This window comes from Mus musculus, chromosome 7, assembly GCF_000001635.26.
Source record: "Mus musculus strain C57BL/6J chromosome 7, GRCm38.p6 C57BL/6J".
NCBI classification, from domain to species: Eukaryota; Metazoa; Chordata; class Mammalia; order Rodentia; family Muridae; genus Mus; species Mus musculus.
The window spans coordinates 102,476,773-102,496,947 of NC_000073.6; the positions used below are offsets into that span (position 1 = coordinate 102,476,773).

Here is a 20,175-nt window from a genome sequence, read left to right on the forward strand (position 1 = left end):
GGACCCACCCAGCCTGTTAGTACAGACCGTCCACTTCTTGTTCTCAGAGGGCGCAGCCCCAGCTTCTCAAGTTAAAAACCCCCTCTTACCCTGGCAAGTCCCTCTCCCCTCTCACATTCTGTGACTTCTCTCTGCTGTCTTGGGGTGACTGCATTCCACAGAGCATTTTCTCTATGTGTTGCCGGATCTCCTTAGTTCTCACCCCATAAATGAGAGGATTCAAGGCTCCTGGGAGCAGCAGGTATATGGCACTGAGTAGGTTCTGGACATCTTGAGACACAGTCTTGGCCACTCGAAAGACAATGGAAGTGGAAAGACCAGAAAGGTAGATGGTGAGGATGACCAGTAAGTGGGAGCCACAAGTGTGCAAGGCCTTGGCTCGGGCTCCTCCAGAAGAGATCCGGAAGGCTGCATAGATGATACGGGTATAGGAGGTTCCCAATAAGGCCAGATCAAAAGTCACAGTGACCAAACGCATAGCCAATCCCAAGCGGTTGTTGAAGGTCAGGTCTCCACAAGCGATGCTCAACAGTGCGATGTACTCGCAGGTGAAGTGTCTTATGACGGATGTCTTGCAGAATTGAGCTTTTGCAGTTAGTACCACTAGGGGCACTGCCACTCCTAGGCTCCGCGTTATCGCAAAAGTGGCCATCAGGCCCAGTAAGTGTGAGGTCATCAGGTCAGTATAGCGGAGTGGGTGGCAAATGGCCACATAGCGATCTAGAGCCATGGCCAGCAGGAGATTGTAGTCCAGAAGGAGCGTAAAGTAGATAAAGAACATTTGTGTGAGGCAGCCGCGGAGTGAGATGGGATTTGCATAATGCACAAAGCCTTCAAGCATTTTAGGCCTCACGGCTGTGGAGGCACAGATGTTGACAGCCAAGAGCAGAGCAATGAGCACGTACATGGGCTGGTGCAGACTCCTCTGGGCCACCACTGTATGAATGACTAAGGCATTGGCAGAAACGATGGACACATAGAGAAAGGTAAGAGGCAGGACCAGAAGGGGTCGCCCTTCCTGCAATCCAGGGAAGCCCACCAAGAGGAAGCTGCTGTAGGAAAGGTTGAAGATACTGGTATTTCCATCCTCACCCATTGACTTTGGTCCTGGGCTGGCACCAGGAGAGAAGATCAGGGGCTGTTAGAACAAAATGGTTATTTTAGGAGCCTGAGGCTCACATGATGGGAATCTACCTGGGGTGTGTGTGTTTGGGGAGCTCACAGATGAATAAGACATTTCTTGTTCTCAGGGAGCTCCTGTACAAGATATTTATTTTGGTATGTTATATGTGCATTCTTGTTGAGTTAAACAAGAGGTGTTTTCTTATTAATAAAACACAAAATTAAATGTAGTATATGAGAGGGGGAAAATGATGTTCGGAGATAAAACAAGGAAAGAAAAAAACAACTTTGGTTAGAAAGTATATAAAGAATCTTTGTCCCAAGGAGACTGGGAAGGACCCAAGTCAAAGTGGGGAGAAAGAAGCCAGCCAAGATCGGTGTGGTCTCACCTCTGTGCTCAATGTACACTGGCTAGGACAGAGGAAAGCAGCTGAGAAAACTGGGTTTCTTGGTTCAAAAGCACTAGGCTGCAGAGTCTGGTCCCTTTCTTAGCCCCTGTAGTCTGGCTGCAGCACCTGCCTGGCCTTGTCCTTGAGGCTTACTTTCCTTTACCAGTGTGAGTCCAGGGAGAGTCGGGAGTTCACCAGAGCTCCAAGCACAGAGCCACACAGACAGATAGATACACAAGCTTCCCTGAGGCTCTGCTTTGCTTGGGGGTAGATGGATGAGAAGCAGGAGGAGGCTGTACATGTAGGTTGGGCTTATTTGATAGTGATTGTATATCAGGAAATGTTCCAGATGTGTTCAAAAGTTAGCTGAGACTGGACTGGAGGCGTGGCTCAGTGGCTAAGAGCACTTAGTGTTCTTGCAGAGGATCCAGGTTCAATTCCCAGTACCCACATGATGGCTCACAACTGCTTGTAACGCCAACTCCGAGGGGTACAGGGCTCTCTTCTGAGCTCTGCAGGCCCCAAGTACACACAAAATACACAGGCATGCATGCGAGCAAGACACTCATACACATAACTAAATCTAGAATTAAAAAAAAAAAAGTCTTTTTTTTTTTTCTTCGAGGCAGGGTTTCACTGAATAGCTCTGGCTGTCCTGGAACTCACTCTGTAGACCAGGCTGGCCTTGAACTTAGAAATCTGCCTTGAACTCTGTCTTCCAAGTGCTGGGATTAAAGGCATGCGCCACCACTGCCCAGCCTCCCCCCCCCCCCATCTTCATTTTTATTAATGTTGTGTTATATGCCTTTAGATCCAGATCTCTGTGTGTTTAGACTAGCCTGTAGATAGTGAGTTACAGGTCAGCCAAGGCTACATAATGAGGCCCTGTCTAAAAATAAAATGAAATAAAAAAAAAGTAATTTTACTAAGAAGGAAACCAAGACATGGAGGGGCTAAAGTCTAGTTCAAAGTCACACAGCTCATAAATAACTGAGCTGGGCTCGCATCTGGGTAGTCACTACAGAGTGCTCTTTTCTCACGAGTTTAGGGTTTGCACCTTGTTGTGGTTTGCCTGGGTCTTGCTGGGTTTTAGAATCTGAGCTATGGCCAGGCATCCTCAGCAACTAGCCACCTCACTGCAGAAATGCTATCAACCCTGAAGATCAGAGAAGCCTCGGGAACTGTGGAGCAATTCAGGGATGCTCTCCTCCCTCTCAGCCAGGGCTTGCCTGGGCATGACCACACTCCCTCTGGATACCAGAAGAGGCATGCCTTTTAACAAACCCTCACAGCAGAGAGAATTCAGGAGGGGGTGGGTTTGGAATTTCCCTCACCCTGGGATGGCTTTCTGAATATTCCAGAGCATTGCTCTGGACAGCAGCTTTTGGAAGATCTGTCATTGTTTGAGTTGGGTGAGGACCAGACAGCCTTTGCGAAGTGATAAAAATGTTCATCATAGTTGAGCCCGTGAAAGGCGGTGGAGGGTGGTGGCAATGAGACAGGGACATGGCAAGAAGTGGTACAGGAAAGACGGAAAAGGAACCCTGGGGAGCAGTAGCCAGGAAGACACTGGGCAATCAGTGTTCCTTCCCAGATATGCCAGAGAGTATAAGGGAGAAAGTCTTGGCAGGCTGCCCATAGATCCTGTGACTTGGACAAGGTTGTCCTGTCCTTATCATATGATCTACAAGTTTTCTGTCTTGTATCTTGGCATTCAGTCCTTGGGTAGATTCCATAAGGAACTTCCTTGACATGGGATCCTGAGGCTGTCAGTAAAGACTATGCAGAATAATTAATGATTCTGTGGAGAAAGGACAGGATGGGGGTGGGATGCTGCCCTTTAACTGGCAAGGAAAGAACTTAGAAAAAAAAAACAAGGAAGAACTTCCTAGAGTCAAAACAACCACAGAGCAGTCCATTAGGGAGAAAGAAAGAGATGATCAGTAATTTCAAGGTTTTAAAGCTGTAATGATTATATTGGAGTTGCCAAACTCTGAAAAGGGAGGAATTAGGTGGAGACTCTAAAGGGTGCAGCTAATGAACAGCACTGGGGTTCTTGAAGCAACTCACAAGTGGAGAGTTTTTTTAGTCAATGACTATACATACAAGTGGAGCGTTCAGATGAGGGGTTGAGGCCAAGGATGGAAGTGTGGGGCATGAGGTAGCACTCCAAGGCACAGATAGAAGTAGCAGGAGTCAGTGAAAGACATAAGGGGGTGAGCACAGAGAACTTGAGCCAGGAGCAAACAGGCAGAGACTGGAGGAGACTTGGTTGCTGGGGAGGCTTCAGGGAGTATGAACTTACAGACTAATCGGGTAAGATCAATGATGCTAAATTGTCCTTTAAGATCAATGTGCAGAGTAGGCACCACGTGAACAGACAGGAGGGCTGAAATGAGACCTGCTGACTTCACATGATTCCCAAAGAAAGGCATAACCTCCATAGCAAAACCCTCCTTCCTATCCTCACAAGGGATGTGGTTGCTGTGGCCACGTTCCAGGGGAGAGGTGGTTGTCTCCCCCTTGTCTTCCGGGCGTCTTCCTCTTCTCCCTCTGTCCCCGTCCCCCAGCTTATGAAACTCAACTGACCGTCACTGGAGAAAACAAGCTTTTCCTTAATTTCATATAGCCTCCTAGATCCCAATCTTCCTTCTTCCTTCCCTAGCTGAGCCCTTGGCATGCTCAGTCAGGCATTTCTCACACACAGTGTGTTTATCTATCTCCTCACCAGACTGAAGGCCACGGCTTATTCATTTCTCTCCCACTGTCCTGCACAGAGCCTACTGCAGAACAGGGTGTTTATGAAGTGTGTTGGCAGACTTGATAAGTGTACGATAAGAGATCATATTAAACCTTGAAGCAGCTCTTTGAGGCTGAGCCAGTGAATGAAAATTGAACCCTCTTAGGCTCAAAGATTTCAAATGACTTTCTTCCTCTCATCTAGCCAGAGGACCAAGCTTCAAACTCTAAGTCTTACCTCGGCATCCTTTGTGCCCTACGTGAGGCAGCGCTGGAAACCTTTGAGCTGTTTTATTCTCAGCAGTAAGGGAAGAAGGGTCTATTACCTGGCAACGCTGTGCCAGGTGTTTATCATGTAGTGTGTGCTTCAAGAGACTAGCACTCACTTATATTAGCCTGTAGGTGAAGATACTTAAGAGGAGAGAATGGAACTAGCACCCTTAACGCACTGTAGGCATTATATTATGGGGCTGAAAGGCAAACCTAAGTTTGCCAGAAGTAAAAGGTAAAGTAGATTCCAACCTCAGGTTTACCTGCCTCCAAATTCCCCAGAACTCTTTGTCCTCGCCGAGGCAGCCTGCAGTAGTCTCTAAGCAGTCAACCCGCTGGGCCTTGATTTCACCTCTGAAGAGGTTAGGTCTGTGATCAGTGCCCAGTTCCAAGGCACTGATCTGTGAGTCTGAGGAGGGAGAGTTAATTATACTTGGGGCTCATGTGAGGACCAGAGGAGAGTCCCAGAGGAGAGTCATTTCCAGGGACTTGAAGGAGGGAACAAAGAGAACCCTAGAAGAATTTGTTCCTCTTCCTCCTGTTATTATTAAATGGTTACTGTGGGATTTGTTGATTTATTGATGTTTTATAGGCTTATTTTAAAAACACACACCAACTACTTTGTACTGTTATGAACCATCTTCATTTTGGACTTGACGTATTTAAGGTGTTTTTTTTTTTTGTTTTGTTTTTTTGTTTTTAGAAAAAGGAAGCTTCAGTTAAATGTGTGTTATAAGAAGGAATAGCTTGGGGCTGGAAAGGTGGCTCTGTGGTTGAGAGCACTGGTTGCTCTTGAAGAGGACTGGGGTTCAGTTCTCAGCACCCATATCAGGCGGCTTACAACCATCTGCAACTCCAGTCCTCCAGACTAAATCTTGATGCTCCCAAATACTGTTCCTAATTAATGGCTTTCTTTTTTAAAAATAATTTTAAAAATTTTGCATGTTGGAGTGTTTGCCTGTATGTATGTCTGTGCACCACGTGTGTACAGGGCCCACAGAGGCATTAGGTCCTTTGGAATTGGAGTTACCGATGATTGTGAGCTGGGAATTGAGTCCTCTACAAGATCAGGCAGTGCTTGTGCTTGTTCTTTACTGCCGAGCTAGCTCTGCTGTTCCACAGTGGCTTTCTAATGTTTATAAAATGACTGCTTTCCAAAACTTGTGGTTTCTTCTTTCTTCATCATTGTCATCCGGTAGCTCAAAGCCCTTTCTGTTTTCATAAAGAAAGGACGTACCAGCTTGGCCATTCTCCTGAATTACAGCAGTCAGCATCCCCAATCTACAGATGCTGCATCCATGATTCAACCAACTATAGATCAAAATATTTAAAGGAATTGCATCTGTATTGAACATGAATAGGCTTTTTCTGTTTATGATTTCTTAAATGCATAGTACAACAATTATTTATATAGTGTTTACATTGTATTAAGTCTCATACATATATTAAAGCATATGGGAGAACGGGTGGAGGTTATATATGCCTACTTACCATTTTACACAAAGGATTTGATTGTCTGCAAGTTTTGGTGTTGGGAGGGATCCTGAAGCCAATCCAGCATGGATAGGAGGGACTAGAGAGCTGCTCACCCTTTCAATGATCTATTTAGCATCCTTGTTTAATGGTCATTTACCCCCATACAGGTCACAAACAAGGTCCTGCCTTGGGTCATCACTCCCATCCCTTCTTTTGAACATCAAACGGATCTCTAGGACTTGAAGCTTTCCTCACTCCTCCCGAACACTACAGTCTCATCTATCCTTGTAACCAGAAGCCAGACTCCCTCTCCAGGGCTCTGGCTCCCCTGTGCTGCCTGCTAGAGTTGAGTGCAAGCTGTGTGTGGACCAAGGGTCTCTGGGAATGTAGCATAGCTGTGCAGTCTGCAGCCCTCAGCCCCCCTTTCAACAATGGAAGGGTCCTTCTTTCTTTCAAGATTTGGCTTTTCTGCTCTACTTTTTTAGGTCCATGTAGCACCTCATTGAATGCATCAGGCCATGGCTCTCCTTCAACCAGCTCAGTCTCTATCAGGCAGGAAATGTTGCCTCCATTTTGCAGAATAGAAGGCAAAGACTCTGGGTCGGGGTGGGGAATTCTAGGGTTGCTCTGTGCTCTTACCATCTGTGAGTGACTGAACCACGATCTCCTTTCCTGAGCCCCGTGTTCTTTCTACGCTGCAAACTTTATCCACATCTTCTCTTTCTTTCCTTATCTGGGGTAAACCACCTTCTCTGTGAGACATTCCTACCTTTAGTGAGTGTCTCCTCCTCCTCCTTGCCACAGAGTTTTGCACATAAACTACTATTGAATATCACATTGTCACAAAGTGGTAGATTTGGGACCTCCTTCTAGAGATATATACTTTTTTCTTTCTTTGCAATCATTGAGTTCCAATGTTGTATGCAGAATAAACATTTTATGGCTGAATAAATAAACACATGACTAAAACATATGCAGAGGAATTGGGGAGAACTTCAAGCCAGGGTCAGACCTTGCTTTCAGTTGCTAGTTCAGAGTGAGTAAGTGCTTTTTGGAAAGCAGACATGAGGCTCTCCAGTATGAGTGCAGATAAGCCAGGCACTGTGACTCATGCCTCTAATGCTAGCATTTGGCAAACTAAGAAAGGAGAATTGTTTGGGTTCCAGGTCATCCTGGGCCACTTAAGGAGTTCTAGACAGCTGGAGATATAGAATAGACCCTTCTCATAAATAGGATGCTGAACTAAAATAGCCGAGACAAAATATACCAGAGACGAATGCCCACTTGAATGCCCCTCCTTCACTGAATAGTGAAAGTGATTTTGAGACCCACAAATTCTGGACAATCATCCAGGAAGCTCTCTATTCGAGGGCAGGGACTGGGGCTTCTCAGTGAAGACCTGTTGCTGAGTCCTTTGGAACAGAGCTACCAGGTGCTGCCTGATTTCCTTGGTTCTGGCCCCGTAGATGATGGGGTTGACCAGACACGGGAGCAACAGATAGAAAGCACTGAGCAAGTTGTGCACATCTTGGGAGGCAGTGCGCGCCACACGGTAGACAATGGATGAGGACATGGTGGAGGAGTAGACAGTGAAGATGACCAGCAGGTGGGAGCCACAGGTGTTCAGGGCTTTGGACCGTGCTCCACCTGATGAGATCCTGAAGGCAGCATGGATGATGCGGGAGTAGGAGGCACCTAACAGGAGCATATCCAGGACTCGGTTGAAGATGCGAACAGTGAGTCCCACCGTCTTATTCAGCGAGATGTCCCCACAGGAAAGCTTCATCAGGGCCATGTGCTCACAGGCAAAGTGGCGGATCACATCTGAGCGACAGAAGCGAACCCGCGAGGCCAGCACCACCACTGGAGCAACAATGCATGTGCTCCTGGTGACTGCCAGCACCACCAGACCAGCCAGTAACTGTCCTGTCACTATTTCTGGGTAGCGGAGAGGGTAGCAGATAGCCACATAGCGATCTAGAGCCATGACCAGGAGGATGTTGCAGTCAAAGACAATAAGGAAGTAGATGCAGAACATCTGTCCCAAGCATCGAGGGAGGGAGATGCGGTTGAAGCGTGTGGAGAAGCTGAAGAGCATGGGGGGCACCACGGTGGTGGCAGCGCAGATATTGACAGCCAGGAGCAGGGCAATGAGCAGGTACATGGGCTGGTGCAGGCTGCGCTGGGATGCCACCGTGTGGATGACCAGGGCATTGGTGAAGAGGATCACCAGGTAGAGGCTGAGGAAGGGCAGCACCAGGAGGGCTCTGGCTTCCTGCATCCCTGGGAAGCCCATGAGGAGGAAGCTGGTGTAGGACTCATTGTAGGTGCCATTGCTCCACCCTGACATGACGCCTGAGGGCTTGGGGAGGCTCCAGGGAGAGGGGAGGGGCAGGATGCCGGGGTTCAGTCCCTGAAAGGCCCTGCTAGGACCTGCCCCAGCCTCACCAGGCTGGACTGGGTGTAGACATTAACTACAGCATTTCTATGGAGGAAATGAAGAGTTGTATGTTAGAAGTAGCTACTTTCCATGGCCCTCCATTTTCCCCCTTCTTTTTCATTAATGAATTCTTTTTTTTTTTTTTGGTTTTTCGAGACAGGGTTTGTCTGTGTAGCCCTGGCTGGCCTCGAACTCACTTTGTAGACCTGGCTGGCCTCAAACTCAGAAATCTGCCTGTGTCTGCCTCCCGAGTGCTGGGATCAAAGGCGTGTACCACCACTCGGCTTCATTAATGAATTCTTATTGAAGACCTACTTTGTGCTAGTTTCTATACCAGGGATTTGGAACACCTGGTGAGTAATACATTATCTCTTGTCTTGAAGGAATTCAGACTGTATTGAATGAGATCAAAGTGGCAAGGGAGAGAATGCAATGAACACATGGGTGCTGACATGAATCCCATTCCATTCTGACTTCCGCTGATGTGACAAAACCCAAGGTGGGGGAGAACCCACGCTTGAGTAGTCTTGCTATGCAGGAGTTATAGAGGAGGTGGCTGGACATTTGTGTGGCTCCTGGTGCTGTGCCCACTGAAGACATGGAAAGGCATTAGGTTGGGAATCAGAGAGAGAGGGAGGGAGAGAGAGGGAGAGAGAGGGAGAGAGAGAGAGAGCGAGTGCTTTTGGTAAGAGTTGACATGTCTCCCACATCCCAACGGGAGATAATTTACCACAGCAGGAAGCTACAGGGTACTTCTTACATTAAAAAAAAAAAAGTCTAGAAATGGGGTGAGAGGCAGTTTCTCTCTTTCATGATGGCCCCATCTGATGGAGCCATTCAACTCTTTTCCCTTGGTTCTTCCTTCCCCTGCCTCTTTCTTCCTCCCACCCCTACCATCATATGGTGCTCCATTATCTTCAACCCTGAGTGTACAGCCATCTCCTTAGAAATGCAGACCTCCTAGGTTGCAGATCTATCCTAGGTTGACCCCAGAGTCTGAGCAGAGGAGGGTGTGGAGTGGGGACCCTGGGCCTGAGGCTCAGGCTGAGGCTATGACTCGGGGCTTAGGTTCTCAGAAAAGTGCATGGAGTGATAAGGACAGCTTATCAGGACACTTCATATTTCAAGTCATTTAGTGGTAGTGAGAAAGGGACAGGGGTGGGGGCTGTGCAGTCATTCTTGTTTTTCTCTGGGCTCCCCTGGAATCACAGGACCTTTTGGTATCAGAGACCTGTGGAGCTCAGGGATCTGTGGGCAGCAGCAGAGGGCAGACACTTAGGAGGAAGAGTCAGGCCCTCCAGCAGGGATGTGATTCTCTGCCGGGTGCCTTGGTCAGAGCACAGCTCACTGATGTTGGAAAGAACAATGGCTTATGTAGGTAAGGCTTTATTTTGTTTTGAAGCCCATTTTATTTTGGGGTGTCTATCTGCTTGTAAAACAACCCGTCTTACCACAAGTCTGTCCAAGTTTGGGGCAGAGCCCATCCTTAGGAAGGACTTTCTATGGAGCTACCATCATCTCTCTGAATATTCCTCCCTTGTTCCTGGGTGTGCTCCCAGGAACCACACAGAGCCCATTTAATCTATAAAACCTAGTGTTTTTGTTTGTTTGTTTGTTTGTTTGTTTGTTTGTTTTGAGGCAGGGTGTCTCCATGTAGCCCGGGCTGTCGTGGAACTTGCTCTGTAGACCATGCTGGCCTCAAACTCAGAGATACATCTGCCTCTGCCTCCTAAGTGATTAAAGGTGTATGCCACCACACCAGGCACAACCTTTTAGAGGAGGCTTTAGGGATAGGAGTTTGTGTTGGTCTAAATGTGGTCCTGACAGGACAGGGTACTGGGTGTGGGTTCCCTCACCTCGCAGGAGGCAGCAAAAAGCATAGCTGACACTGCAAAGAAGAAAGAGCATCAGACTGGAGGAAGGCCAGGCTGGGAAGAGGATGACCCAAAGCTGGAGTGTGCTGAGCTTATGGGGACAGCACGGTGGGGATATGTCATGGGGAACCTTGGTCCTGTCACCCACTTGTGTGACTCTGGTGGTCAAGGGATTTCAGCAATCCTAGCTGTGAGGGGGGAGTTACAATGTTGGCTTTTTAGGATGGTGAAATATATGAGGCTGATGTGAGCAACTTTTTTCCTCTTTCTCTTCTCCCTCCTCCTCTTCTCCCTTCTTTTCCTCCTCCTCCTCCTCTCTCTCCCTGTTTCTCTCTCTCTTTTAAAGACAGGATCTCATGTCTTCCAGGCTGGCCTGAAACTCACAGTGTAGCGGAGGATGACCTTGAACCCGTCCTCCCTCTTCTACCTTCCAAGTGCTGTGATAACACAGGCATGAACCGCCACACCAGGCTTGGTGCTTCTTTCTCCGTGCTCCCTTCTAGTAAGTGAAAGAAGTGAGCTCAAAGCCTACCCGCAAGTCCTGGACACGAAGAGAGAGTTTGGGGACAGAGGAAGGGCCACTGCCTTGGTTGGTGTGCATAGACACATACTCTACTCCAGAGTTGTAGACCGATCATGCAGTCTCAGTCCCCATATGTCAAGAAAAGGGATGTCCAGTCTTAGATCCCTTTCTTATACAAAATGGGGTTCTTCCTGGCACTGGCTATGTTGTCTGTGAGGACAGAAACCCTGCCCTGCTGTCTTCAGGCACACTGACTGAACTGCAGGGTGAATGTAGTTGTGTCTACATGTGGAAGGGAGGGTGGTTGTGATAGAGAGGGGGTTTGATGAGTGAGACATCTGAGAGGCACACCTGCTAGAAAGGCCTAGAATTTGTCTACCTCTGTGCAAGAAGAGAGGAATAAGTCAGATTCAGCCTGCTACAATATGGCTTTGGGTTCCTCTCAGAAGATGACTTAGAAGACGTAGCCAACCTCAAAGGCTCTGAAAACCAGTGTTAGAGACTGCGAATGTGAATGCAGTGAATCCCCCTGGGTTGGAAGTGGTGAAGCACTGGGCCAGATGAACTGGGCCAGAAGGAGTTGGCTGCTGCCCTCGTTCCTCTCCTCTCTGACAGCCTCCCCCACACCCCTGCTTGGCTAAGCACATAGGCTCCTACTTACCAGGACTCACACAGGCAGGGGAAGTAAAGACTGGTCAAGTCAGTCCCCAGTTGCCAGGGTGAGTTAAAGTCTTTCTATGCCTCCCTGAGGGGAACAAGGGCTTCTGAGGCTCCCTCTCAGGTCTGACTTAGCCAATTACCAGGGCCCCAGTGGTCACCAGGATCCTGTAGGTGGGGATTAGTGTGAGTGAGAACATCTCCTGACAGAGACTAGTTAGGCAACAGGGAGGTACTTGTATGCAGGGAGTAGTTTGCCAAGACTCAACTCTGACTCTCTCACCCACTCTTTTTTTTTTTTTAAAGATTTATTTATTATTTATTATATGTAAGTACACTGTAGCTGTCTTCAGACACTCCAGAAGAGGGAGTCAGATCTCATTACGGATGGTTGTGAGCCACCATGTGGTTGCTGGGATTTGAACTCCTGACCTTCGGAAGAGCAGTCGGGTGCTCTTACCCACTGAGCCATCTCACCAGCCCCTCACCCACTCTTTCTCCACCTTTTTGTCACTATGATGGGTCAGCAGCCCATCAACCCCACTGACTCCCCACAGCCAGGTTGACGCCTTGTGCCCGGCCCTGTTTAACTGCTTGTTGGAAGTTTCCGTAGATCACACTGTGCACTGGAGTCATGCTCTCATTTCCAAACCCTGACATCCTTTGGTGTTTCCTCTGTTAGAAATGCTCCTACGGAGGCCCTTGGTCTTGCGAAGATCATATGCCCCAGTACAGGGGAATGCCAGGGCCAGGAAGCAGGAGTGAGTGGGTTGGGGAGCAACGTGAGGGGGGAGGGTATAGGGGGCTTTAGGGATAGCATTTGAAATGTAAATGAAGAAAATATCTAATTAAAAAAAAAGAAATGATCCTACCATTAGAGAAAGGACTGAGGAGCTGAAGGGGTGTGCAACCCCATAGGAAGAACAACAGTATCAACCAACCAGACCCCCAGAGCTCCCAGGGTTTAAAACACCAACCAAGGAGTACACATGGAGCGACCCATGGCTCCAGCCTCATATACAGCAGAGGATGGAATCAGTGGGAGGAAAGGCCCTTGGTCCTGTGAAGGCTCCATGCCCCAGTGTAGGGGAATGCGAGGGTGGGTGTGGGTGGGTGGTTGGGGGCACACCCTTATAGAAGCAGGAGGAGGGGGATAGGATAGAGGGTTTTGGGGGTAGGTGGGAGAGGGGATAACATTTAAATGCAAACAAAATATCCAATTTAAAAAAGAAGAAGAAATACTCCTACCACCCATGTTTTCCAGGATAGGGCAGAGCTAGCAGTCAGAGCCAGGAAAGCCATCAATGGGTACGCCTATTTCATACCTGCACCCTTGACTCCTTCTACCACTGACCACTGTGTTCTTGTTAATACTATTTCCAGTGTGATTATTGTGACAGTAGCTTGTGGCTTGTGACTATTCTGTCTGACACTCAGTAGGTGAGAGTGCGTTAGCTTACTTTGTCTTAGTCTGTTCTCACTTGATAAAAATGAAATGCTCTTGGCTTGTTACATATCCCTTCTCTTTCTCTCTTCCTCCTCACCCTGATCTTTGAGACTGGGTCTCACAGTGTAGCTCAGCCTGGCCTAGAACTCACTGTCTTCCTGCCTCAGCCTCCCAAGTGCTAGAATTACAGGCACACCACTTATAATTTTCTGATGTTTGTACATTGGCTGTGTGTGTGTGTGTGTGTGTGTGTGTGTGTGTGTGCATGACAGAGAGAGAGAGAGAGAGAGAGAGAGAGAGAGAGAGAGAGAAAGAGAGAGAGAATAGCATGTATGCATGAACAGAATATTCATTGCAATTTAGTAAAAGAGTCTCAATGTTTTGCTAGCTTAACTTCTGTTTTTTTTTTTTTTTTTCTAAATTGGAAATATATTCTTTTCTCATACACCACATCCCAACCACAATTTTAACTCTGTCTTTGTGAAAGTCTTCCATGATATAAATCTGATCATCTGGTCTACAGAGTGAGTTCCAGGACAGCCAGGGCTAAACAGAGAAACCCTGTCTTGAAACAAACAAACAAACATCTGATTGCTTGATGCTGGATTTCCAGCTTGCTTCCCACTGTTCCTGCCTTAGTACTAAGACCTACTGTGTGTCATCTCCTGAGAACACAAACTGCATCAAGCTGTGGCCAGATACAATGATCTAATAATGTTCTCTCTCTAGATATAAATATGTAGCCTGACTGGCCAGGAACTCCCTGTGTAGACCAGGCTGGCCTCAAAAAACTCACAGAGATCTGCCTGCTTCTGCCTCCTGGGATTGAGGGAGTACACCACCATGTCTGGCCTGTAAACTCTTATTTAGTTCTCATAACCTAAGAGAAGAGGCTCTGGATCTTTCATTTGTTTGCTTGTTTCTTTGTTTGTGGCATCTGAGGAAACGGAGTCAAATCCATATAGAAGAATCTGGAAATTCCTGTTTGAGCTCCATTGTTCCCCATCCTGGACTATTTGTAGGGCTTGAGTCTCACTCAGAAGGGGAAATGAAATAGACTTTGGAGGTGGAGGGAGGGAGGAAACTGGGTGGAAGAGGAGGTGGGAGGAGAACCGAGCAGGGGTAAGGAGAGCAGGGGAGAGAGAATGAGAATCAGCATTGGGCAGTGGGGTACCTCTAGGATGTGCTAGAGACCTAGGACAGGGGGCAGGGGAGGCTCCAGGGAGTCTGTGGAGGTCACTCTAGCTGAGACTCCTAGCAGTGGGGGATATGAAGCCTAAAATGGCTGCCTCTTGTAGACATGAAGGACTCCCAGTGGAGGGAAAGGGACAGCAACCAATCCACAAAACCTTCCACCAGGAAGGGCAAAGGTCATCACTGCCTATCTAAAATGTCATCTATAATACTTCTTCTTCTTCTTCTTCTTCTTCTTCTTCTTCTTCTTCTTCTTCTTCTTCTTCTTCTTCTTCTTCTTCTTCTTCTTCTTCTTCTTCTTCTTCTTCTTCTCCTCCTCCTCCTCCTCCTCCTCCTCCTCCTCCTCCTCTTCCTCCTCCTTCTTCTTCTCCTCCTTCTTCATCTCCTCCTCCTCCTCCTCCTTCTTCTTCTTTTTCTTCTTTATCTTTCTTCTTCTTCGTTTTCTTTCTTCTTCTTTTTTTTATCCCAGGAAAGATCCCTCAGTAGTTTTTCAAGTTTGCCTTTCCAAGGTAGCCTTTATGGAGCTGAGCCATCTCCTACAGTTCTTGAAAGTGCCACAAGAGGATGCTAGTGGGAATCTATATAATTGTTATAATTGGTCCAACAGTTTGCAAGGAATCAACTAGGAGTGACTGAGAGGAGGCTCAGCTATTTATTCATGTAAATATTTATTAATACTAAATGATTACAATTTCTGGTTGTCAAAGAATCTGTTAAAGTAAAATACAATTTAGAGATACAAACCCTAAACTAGAATATTATACTTTATGATTTAAGGCAATTCATTTTTAATCTTACTTCATATGATTATAATTTTGTTTCAGGCTAAGAGAAACTTTTTTTTTTTTTTTTTTTTTTTTTTTTGCCAGTTGATGGGGGTGACACTCACCTTTAATTCCAGTACTGAAGGCAGAGACAGGCAGATTTTTAGGCCAGCCTAGTTTATTTTATTTTTTTATTTTAATTTTTTTCAGCCATGTTTGTAGAGTGAGTTCTAGGATAGCTGATCTATGCAGAGAAACCCTATCTTAAAACACACACACACACACACACACACACACACACACACACACACACACACAAACACACACACACACACACACACACACACACACAGAAAGAGAGAGAGACATACAGAGAGAGAGATTTTCAATTAAAATGTATTGTATTTTAAATTAAATGAGTGTGTGTGTGTGTGTGTGTGTGTGTGTGTATGCACATTAGGAAAAGGTGCCTGCGGAGGCCAGGAGAGGGCGCTGGCTATCCTGGAGCTGGAGATACAGATTGTCTCACATGGTGCTGAGAATGGGCTTTCTGCAAGGGCAGAATGCTTATTTAACCGCTGAGCCGTCTCTCCAGCCTCCATTTTATTTTAACATTTATTTTTATTTATGTGCATATTTGTTTATTCATGTGTGTGCCATGTACACAGGTGCCCTAGGTGGTCAGCTGGAGTTATGGCAGCTGCGAGAGAGTTGACATGGGTGCTGGGAACAGAAAACAAGACCCCTGGAGGAGGGGCAAGTGATCCTAACTGCTGAGCTATTTCTCCAGCCTCCAGTTAAAATTCTTAATAATGTATCTGTATTATTTAATAAGCTGTGTATTTTTGAGCCATGGCACCTTCAGAGACCATGCAGTAGCAAGTAGAGGCCTCTTCTATCCCCTCCACCTACTTACTAGCAACAATATTGATCTTTTCAGTGCTAAGGATCAAATCCAGGGCCCCGAGGGGTGTTCTGCCACTATAGACCCAGACACTTTTAATAACAATAATTTATTATTGCTTGGTTTGATACAGGGCCTTAATATGTAGATTTGGCTGACCTAGGACCTGCCAGACAGACCAGGCTGGCACAAATTCATGCCTGTCCTCCTGTCTTTACCTCTCAAGTGCTGGGATGATAGTTCTGTGTCACCATTTCCAACCTCAATAATATTAATTTTTCTCAAGAATAATTTCACAACAAAATTGCCCTATGGATTTTCTAAGTCAGGGATTTTCTATATGACACTAATTGAAATCGACTGGATAGTTAAACAGGCGGTTTTAGACTTAGTCCTATTGAGAATCAGAGTGAGCCATGGCCTGGGACAACAGTAAATTACCTTGGAATAGTCTGTGAATAGCCTGACATTTGATTCTTTTTTGAGCATGGAGAACACTTTTTGTTAGTTTACTTACTCAGTAATAGACTCTTTTGAAAAGCTGGCACCCAGATGTCAAGATGCATTCTTAATTTTTTTTTTAAAGGTTCATTTTGTTTTTCTAAGACTCCACGTTTAAAACACCATCTGTAAACCTGCATTGCATGAAGGTCTTTTTGGGTGAGAGCTCTCAGAAGGAATAGACACGGATGTCTTCACTACATCTCAGTAGCTTTACCACGATTTGCTGTGTAACTGTGGACACACTGATGCTCTTCCTGAGCACAGACGGTATCCGGTATTCCTATGATGGGGAGAACAGTGCTGAAGGGGCTGTAGGTACACGCCCCCTCTCCCTCACCTCTGCTGTAGGTACACGCCCCCTCTCCCTCACCTCTATTCTAGGTGACTGGAAGTTTGTGGGAAGGAGCAACGAGAGGGATAATGGAATGCCTGTGATCTGAAGGTGGGCGGGCCAAATGAGAAAGGAAAGCCGCAATGATGGTGGGACATATGGGGCACAAGGTAGACAGTGGGTGAAGGGGACAAATTAGAACACGATGCCATGGACACAAGTGTAATGAAAATGCCGTGGTGAAACCTATTGTTTTGTATGCTAAATTAGTTAAAAACAAAACAAAACAACAAAAAACAATAAACCTAGTAAGCATGAGCATGGTGGTAGCAGTTTGGTCCCTCTGTACCCATTTCTTGCCTTCCTCAGTTTCACCAGGAATACTGAGGGGCCAACACGGACTGATCATAGGAGAGTCAGGGGCCTGCACTCAGGAATGACCTTACCAGGTGCTGCCTGATTTCCTTGGTTCTGGCCCCGTAGATGATGGGGTTGACCAGACACGGGAGCAACAGATAGAAAGCACTGAGCAGGTTGTGCACATCTTGGGAGGCAGTGCGAGCCACACGGTAGACAATGGATGAGGACATGGTGGAGGAGTAGACGGTGAAGATGACCAGCAGGTGGGAACCACAGGTGTTCAGGGCTTTGGACCGTGCTCCACCTGATGAGATCCTGAAGGCAGCATGGATGATGCGGGAGTAGGAGGTGCCTAGAAGGAGCATATCCAGGACTCTATTAAAGGTTCGAATAATGAGTCCCGCCGTTTTATTCAGCGAGATGTCTCCACAGGAAAGCTTCATCAGGGCCATGTGCTCACAGGCAAAGTGGCGGATCACATCTGAGCGGCAGAAGCGAACCCGCGAGGCCAGCACCACCACTGGAGCAACAATGCTTGTGCTCCTGGTGACTGCCAACACCACCAGACCAGCCAGTAACTGTCCTGTCACTATTTCTGGGTAGCGGAGAGGGTAGCAGATAGCCACATAGCGATCTAGAGCCATGACCAGGAGGATGTTGCAGTCCATAGAAACCAGAAAGTAGATGCAGAACATCTGTCCCAAGCATCGAGGGAGGGAGATGCGGTTGAAGCGTGTGGAGAAGCTGAAGAGCATGGGGGGCAGCACCGTGGTGGCAGCACAGATATTGACAGCCAGGAGCAGGGCAATGAGCAGGTACATGGGCTGGTGCAGGCTGCGCTGGGATGCCACCGTGTGGATGACCAGGGCATTGGTGAAGAGGATCACCAGGTAGAGGCTGAGGAAGGGCAGCACCAGGAGGGCTCTGGCTTCCTGCATCCCTGGGAAGCCCATGAGGAGGAAGCTGGTGTAGGACTCATTGTAGGTGCCATTGCTCCAACCCAACATGACGCCTGAGGGCTCAGGGAGGCTCCAGGGAGAGGGGAGGGGCAGGATGCCGGGGTTCAGTCCCTGAAAGACCCTGTTAGGACCTGCCCCAGCCTCACCAGGCTGGACTGGGTGCTTAGGTTTTCATGAGTCTCCAATATTTCTAGAGGAAAAAGAAGATGTTTAGCCTTATTTAATAAGATCCTTCCACAAATCATTGCTTGCATTTCAAATAAATCACAGGAGGAGATATTGCATGCAAAATTCCTGGGTCAAGTGATAGTCACACTTCTTTTTTGGATGACAATTGGATTTCCAGAGATGTTGAATAAATCTTGTCACTGACTTTGTGGTGCTTGTACCGAGCCACCACGATTTTAAACAATGGTGGTTGTAAAGTGACATTTTATGGTTGACTTCGTTGTCTATTGGGAACTTAGTATTTACCTCGTCGTTTAATTGTTAGTCATTATGTATTTTTGAAACATGGTTTATAAATCTTGTTAGCATTTTCACTTTGCTTATGGTACTATTAAGGCCAAAAGTTTGTATTTATAAAATTAATTTAGTTGGTATTTTTAAAAATAAATTATTTCCTTAGCTTTTAGCATAGACAATCCTGTCTTATTCAAAGGCCAAATAGATAGTAAATGTATTTTGTTATTCTTTGGGATGTGAGTTTTATTTTTTGCACCTGCATGTTTGTATGAGTGTGCTTGCCTGAAGGTATGGAGACCAGAGGTCAACACTGAGTGTCTTTCTGTATAAATCTCCACCTTATTTTTGAGACAGGTTGTTCACTGTGTTGGCTATCCTGTCTGGCCATGGAGGCCCTGAGATCCACCTGTCTTGGTTCTCATGTTTGTTCAGCAAAAACTTTACCTTGTTCTAGTTAAATCTTGTTGCTTTGTTAAAACATCATGAAAAACAAGAGAGAGACTTGTGGAAGAGTTTATTCTGGCTTATAGTTCCCAAGAGAGAGTCCACAGAGCACCCAGCCAAGGGTCCACATCTGCACCAGCACACACACACACACACACACACACACACACACACACACACACACACACACACACGCGCGCGCGCGCACACACAGAGGAACCAGAAGCAAAGTGAGACTACACGGGCTGCAGAGCAGTGGTTCTCAACCTGTGGGTCGTGACCTCCATGGGGGTTGCATATCAGAGATCCTGCACATCAGATATTTACATTACAACTCATAACAGTAGCAAAATTACAGTTATGAAGTAGCAATGAAAATAATTTTATGGTTGTGGTGGGGGCCACCACAGCATGAGGAACTGTATTAAAGTGTTGCAGCAGTAGGAAGGTTGAACGCTGTTATAGAGTTTTTGAAGGTCTACGGTATAGACCCACGAAGCGTGCCCCAGTGACAGAACTTCCTCTAGCAAAGCCGCACCTCTTAAAGGTTTTATAATCTCCTCAAACAGTGGCACCAACGAGTTCAAGTGGAAGACATTGCTCATTCAAACCGAGACACACACTGAGCCATCTTCCCATATTCAAGGTTTTATGAGTTCTGACGTGAAATTCATTTGATTCACGACATAATAATTTAACTTGGTTTTATCCAGATAACAGCACTGTTCCACCTCTCTGTCACTTCATGTTGCTGTCTTAATTCTAGATTGAGTTATTTTATGTGGCAGAGGTTTTTATTTTTATTTTTAAGACATACATTCGTGCGTGTGTGCATGTATGTATGTGGTGTGTGTGTGTGTGTGTGTGTGTGTGTGTGTGTGGTATGTACACATGTGTGCAGGTGCTTGAGGAGACTAGAAGAGGACGCTGGATTGCTGGATGTCCTGGAGCAGCAGCTACCCAACATGGCTTGTGAGCCATGCAACCTGGGTGCTAGAAACTGAACTGTGATTCTCTGGAAGAGCCGCAAAGTGCTCATAAACACTGACCCATCTCACCGGCCCTGGGGTTGTTGTTTTTGTTATTGTTAATTATTATTTAGATAGTGATGTTCCATTTCTACTTATGTCAGTATCGTGCTATTTTCAAAATATTTATTGTAACTCACCACATGACTTCCCCTTTAAAGTGTAAAGTTCAATGTCTTCCAGTAACTTCATAACCACCACGATCAACACTTGCAACGCCCCAGATAGAAGCTCTGTGTCCATCTACAAACACTTGCCAGTGAGTTGCTAAGTTTCCTTCTGAGT

General features: G+C 46.6%; 3 protein-coding genes across 3 annotated transcripts; all 3 read right to left on the bottom strand.

The window, feature by feature from the left end:
* Positions 1 to 1,130, bottom strand: Olfr543 (olfactory receptor 543). The gene has a single exon (NM_001011782.2). The coding sequence runs from the start codon at positions 1,094 to 1,096 to the stop codon at positions 86 to 88; it is 1,011 nt and encodes a 336-aa protein (NP_001011782.2). The 5' UTR covers positions 1,097 to 1,130; the 3' UTR covers positions 1 to 85.
* Positions 1,131 to 7,341: 6,211 nt separating this feature from the next.
* Positions 7,342 to 11,535, bottom strand: Olfr544 (olfactory receptor 544). Its single transcript, NM_020289.2, has 2 exons — positions 11,495 to 11,535; positions 7,342 to 8,481 (listed from the first exon to the last, which is right to left on the bottom strand). Exon 2 carries the CDS (start codon positions 8,344 to 8,346, stop codon positions 7,342 to 7,344), a length of 1,005 nt encoding a protein of 334 aa, NP_064685.2. The 5' UTR covers positions 8,347 to 8,481; positions 11,495 to 11,535.
* Positions 11,536 to 17,050: 5,515 nt separating this feature from the next.
* On the bottom strand, positions 17,051 to 18,001 carry Olfr545 (olfactory receptor 545). Its single transcript, NM_146840.2, has one exon. It carries the CDS (start codon positions 17,999 to 18,001, stop codon positions 17,051 to 17,053), a length of 951 nt encoding a protein of 316 aa, NP_667051.1.
* Positions 18,002 to 20,175: the final 2,174 nt, after the last annotated feature.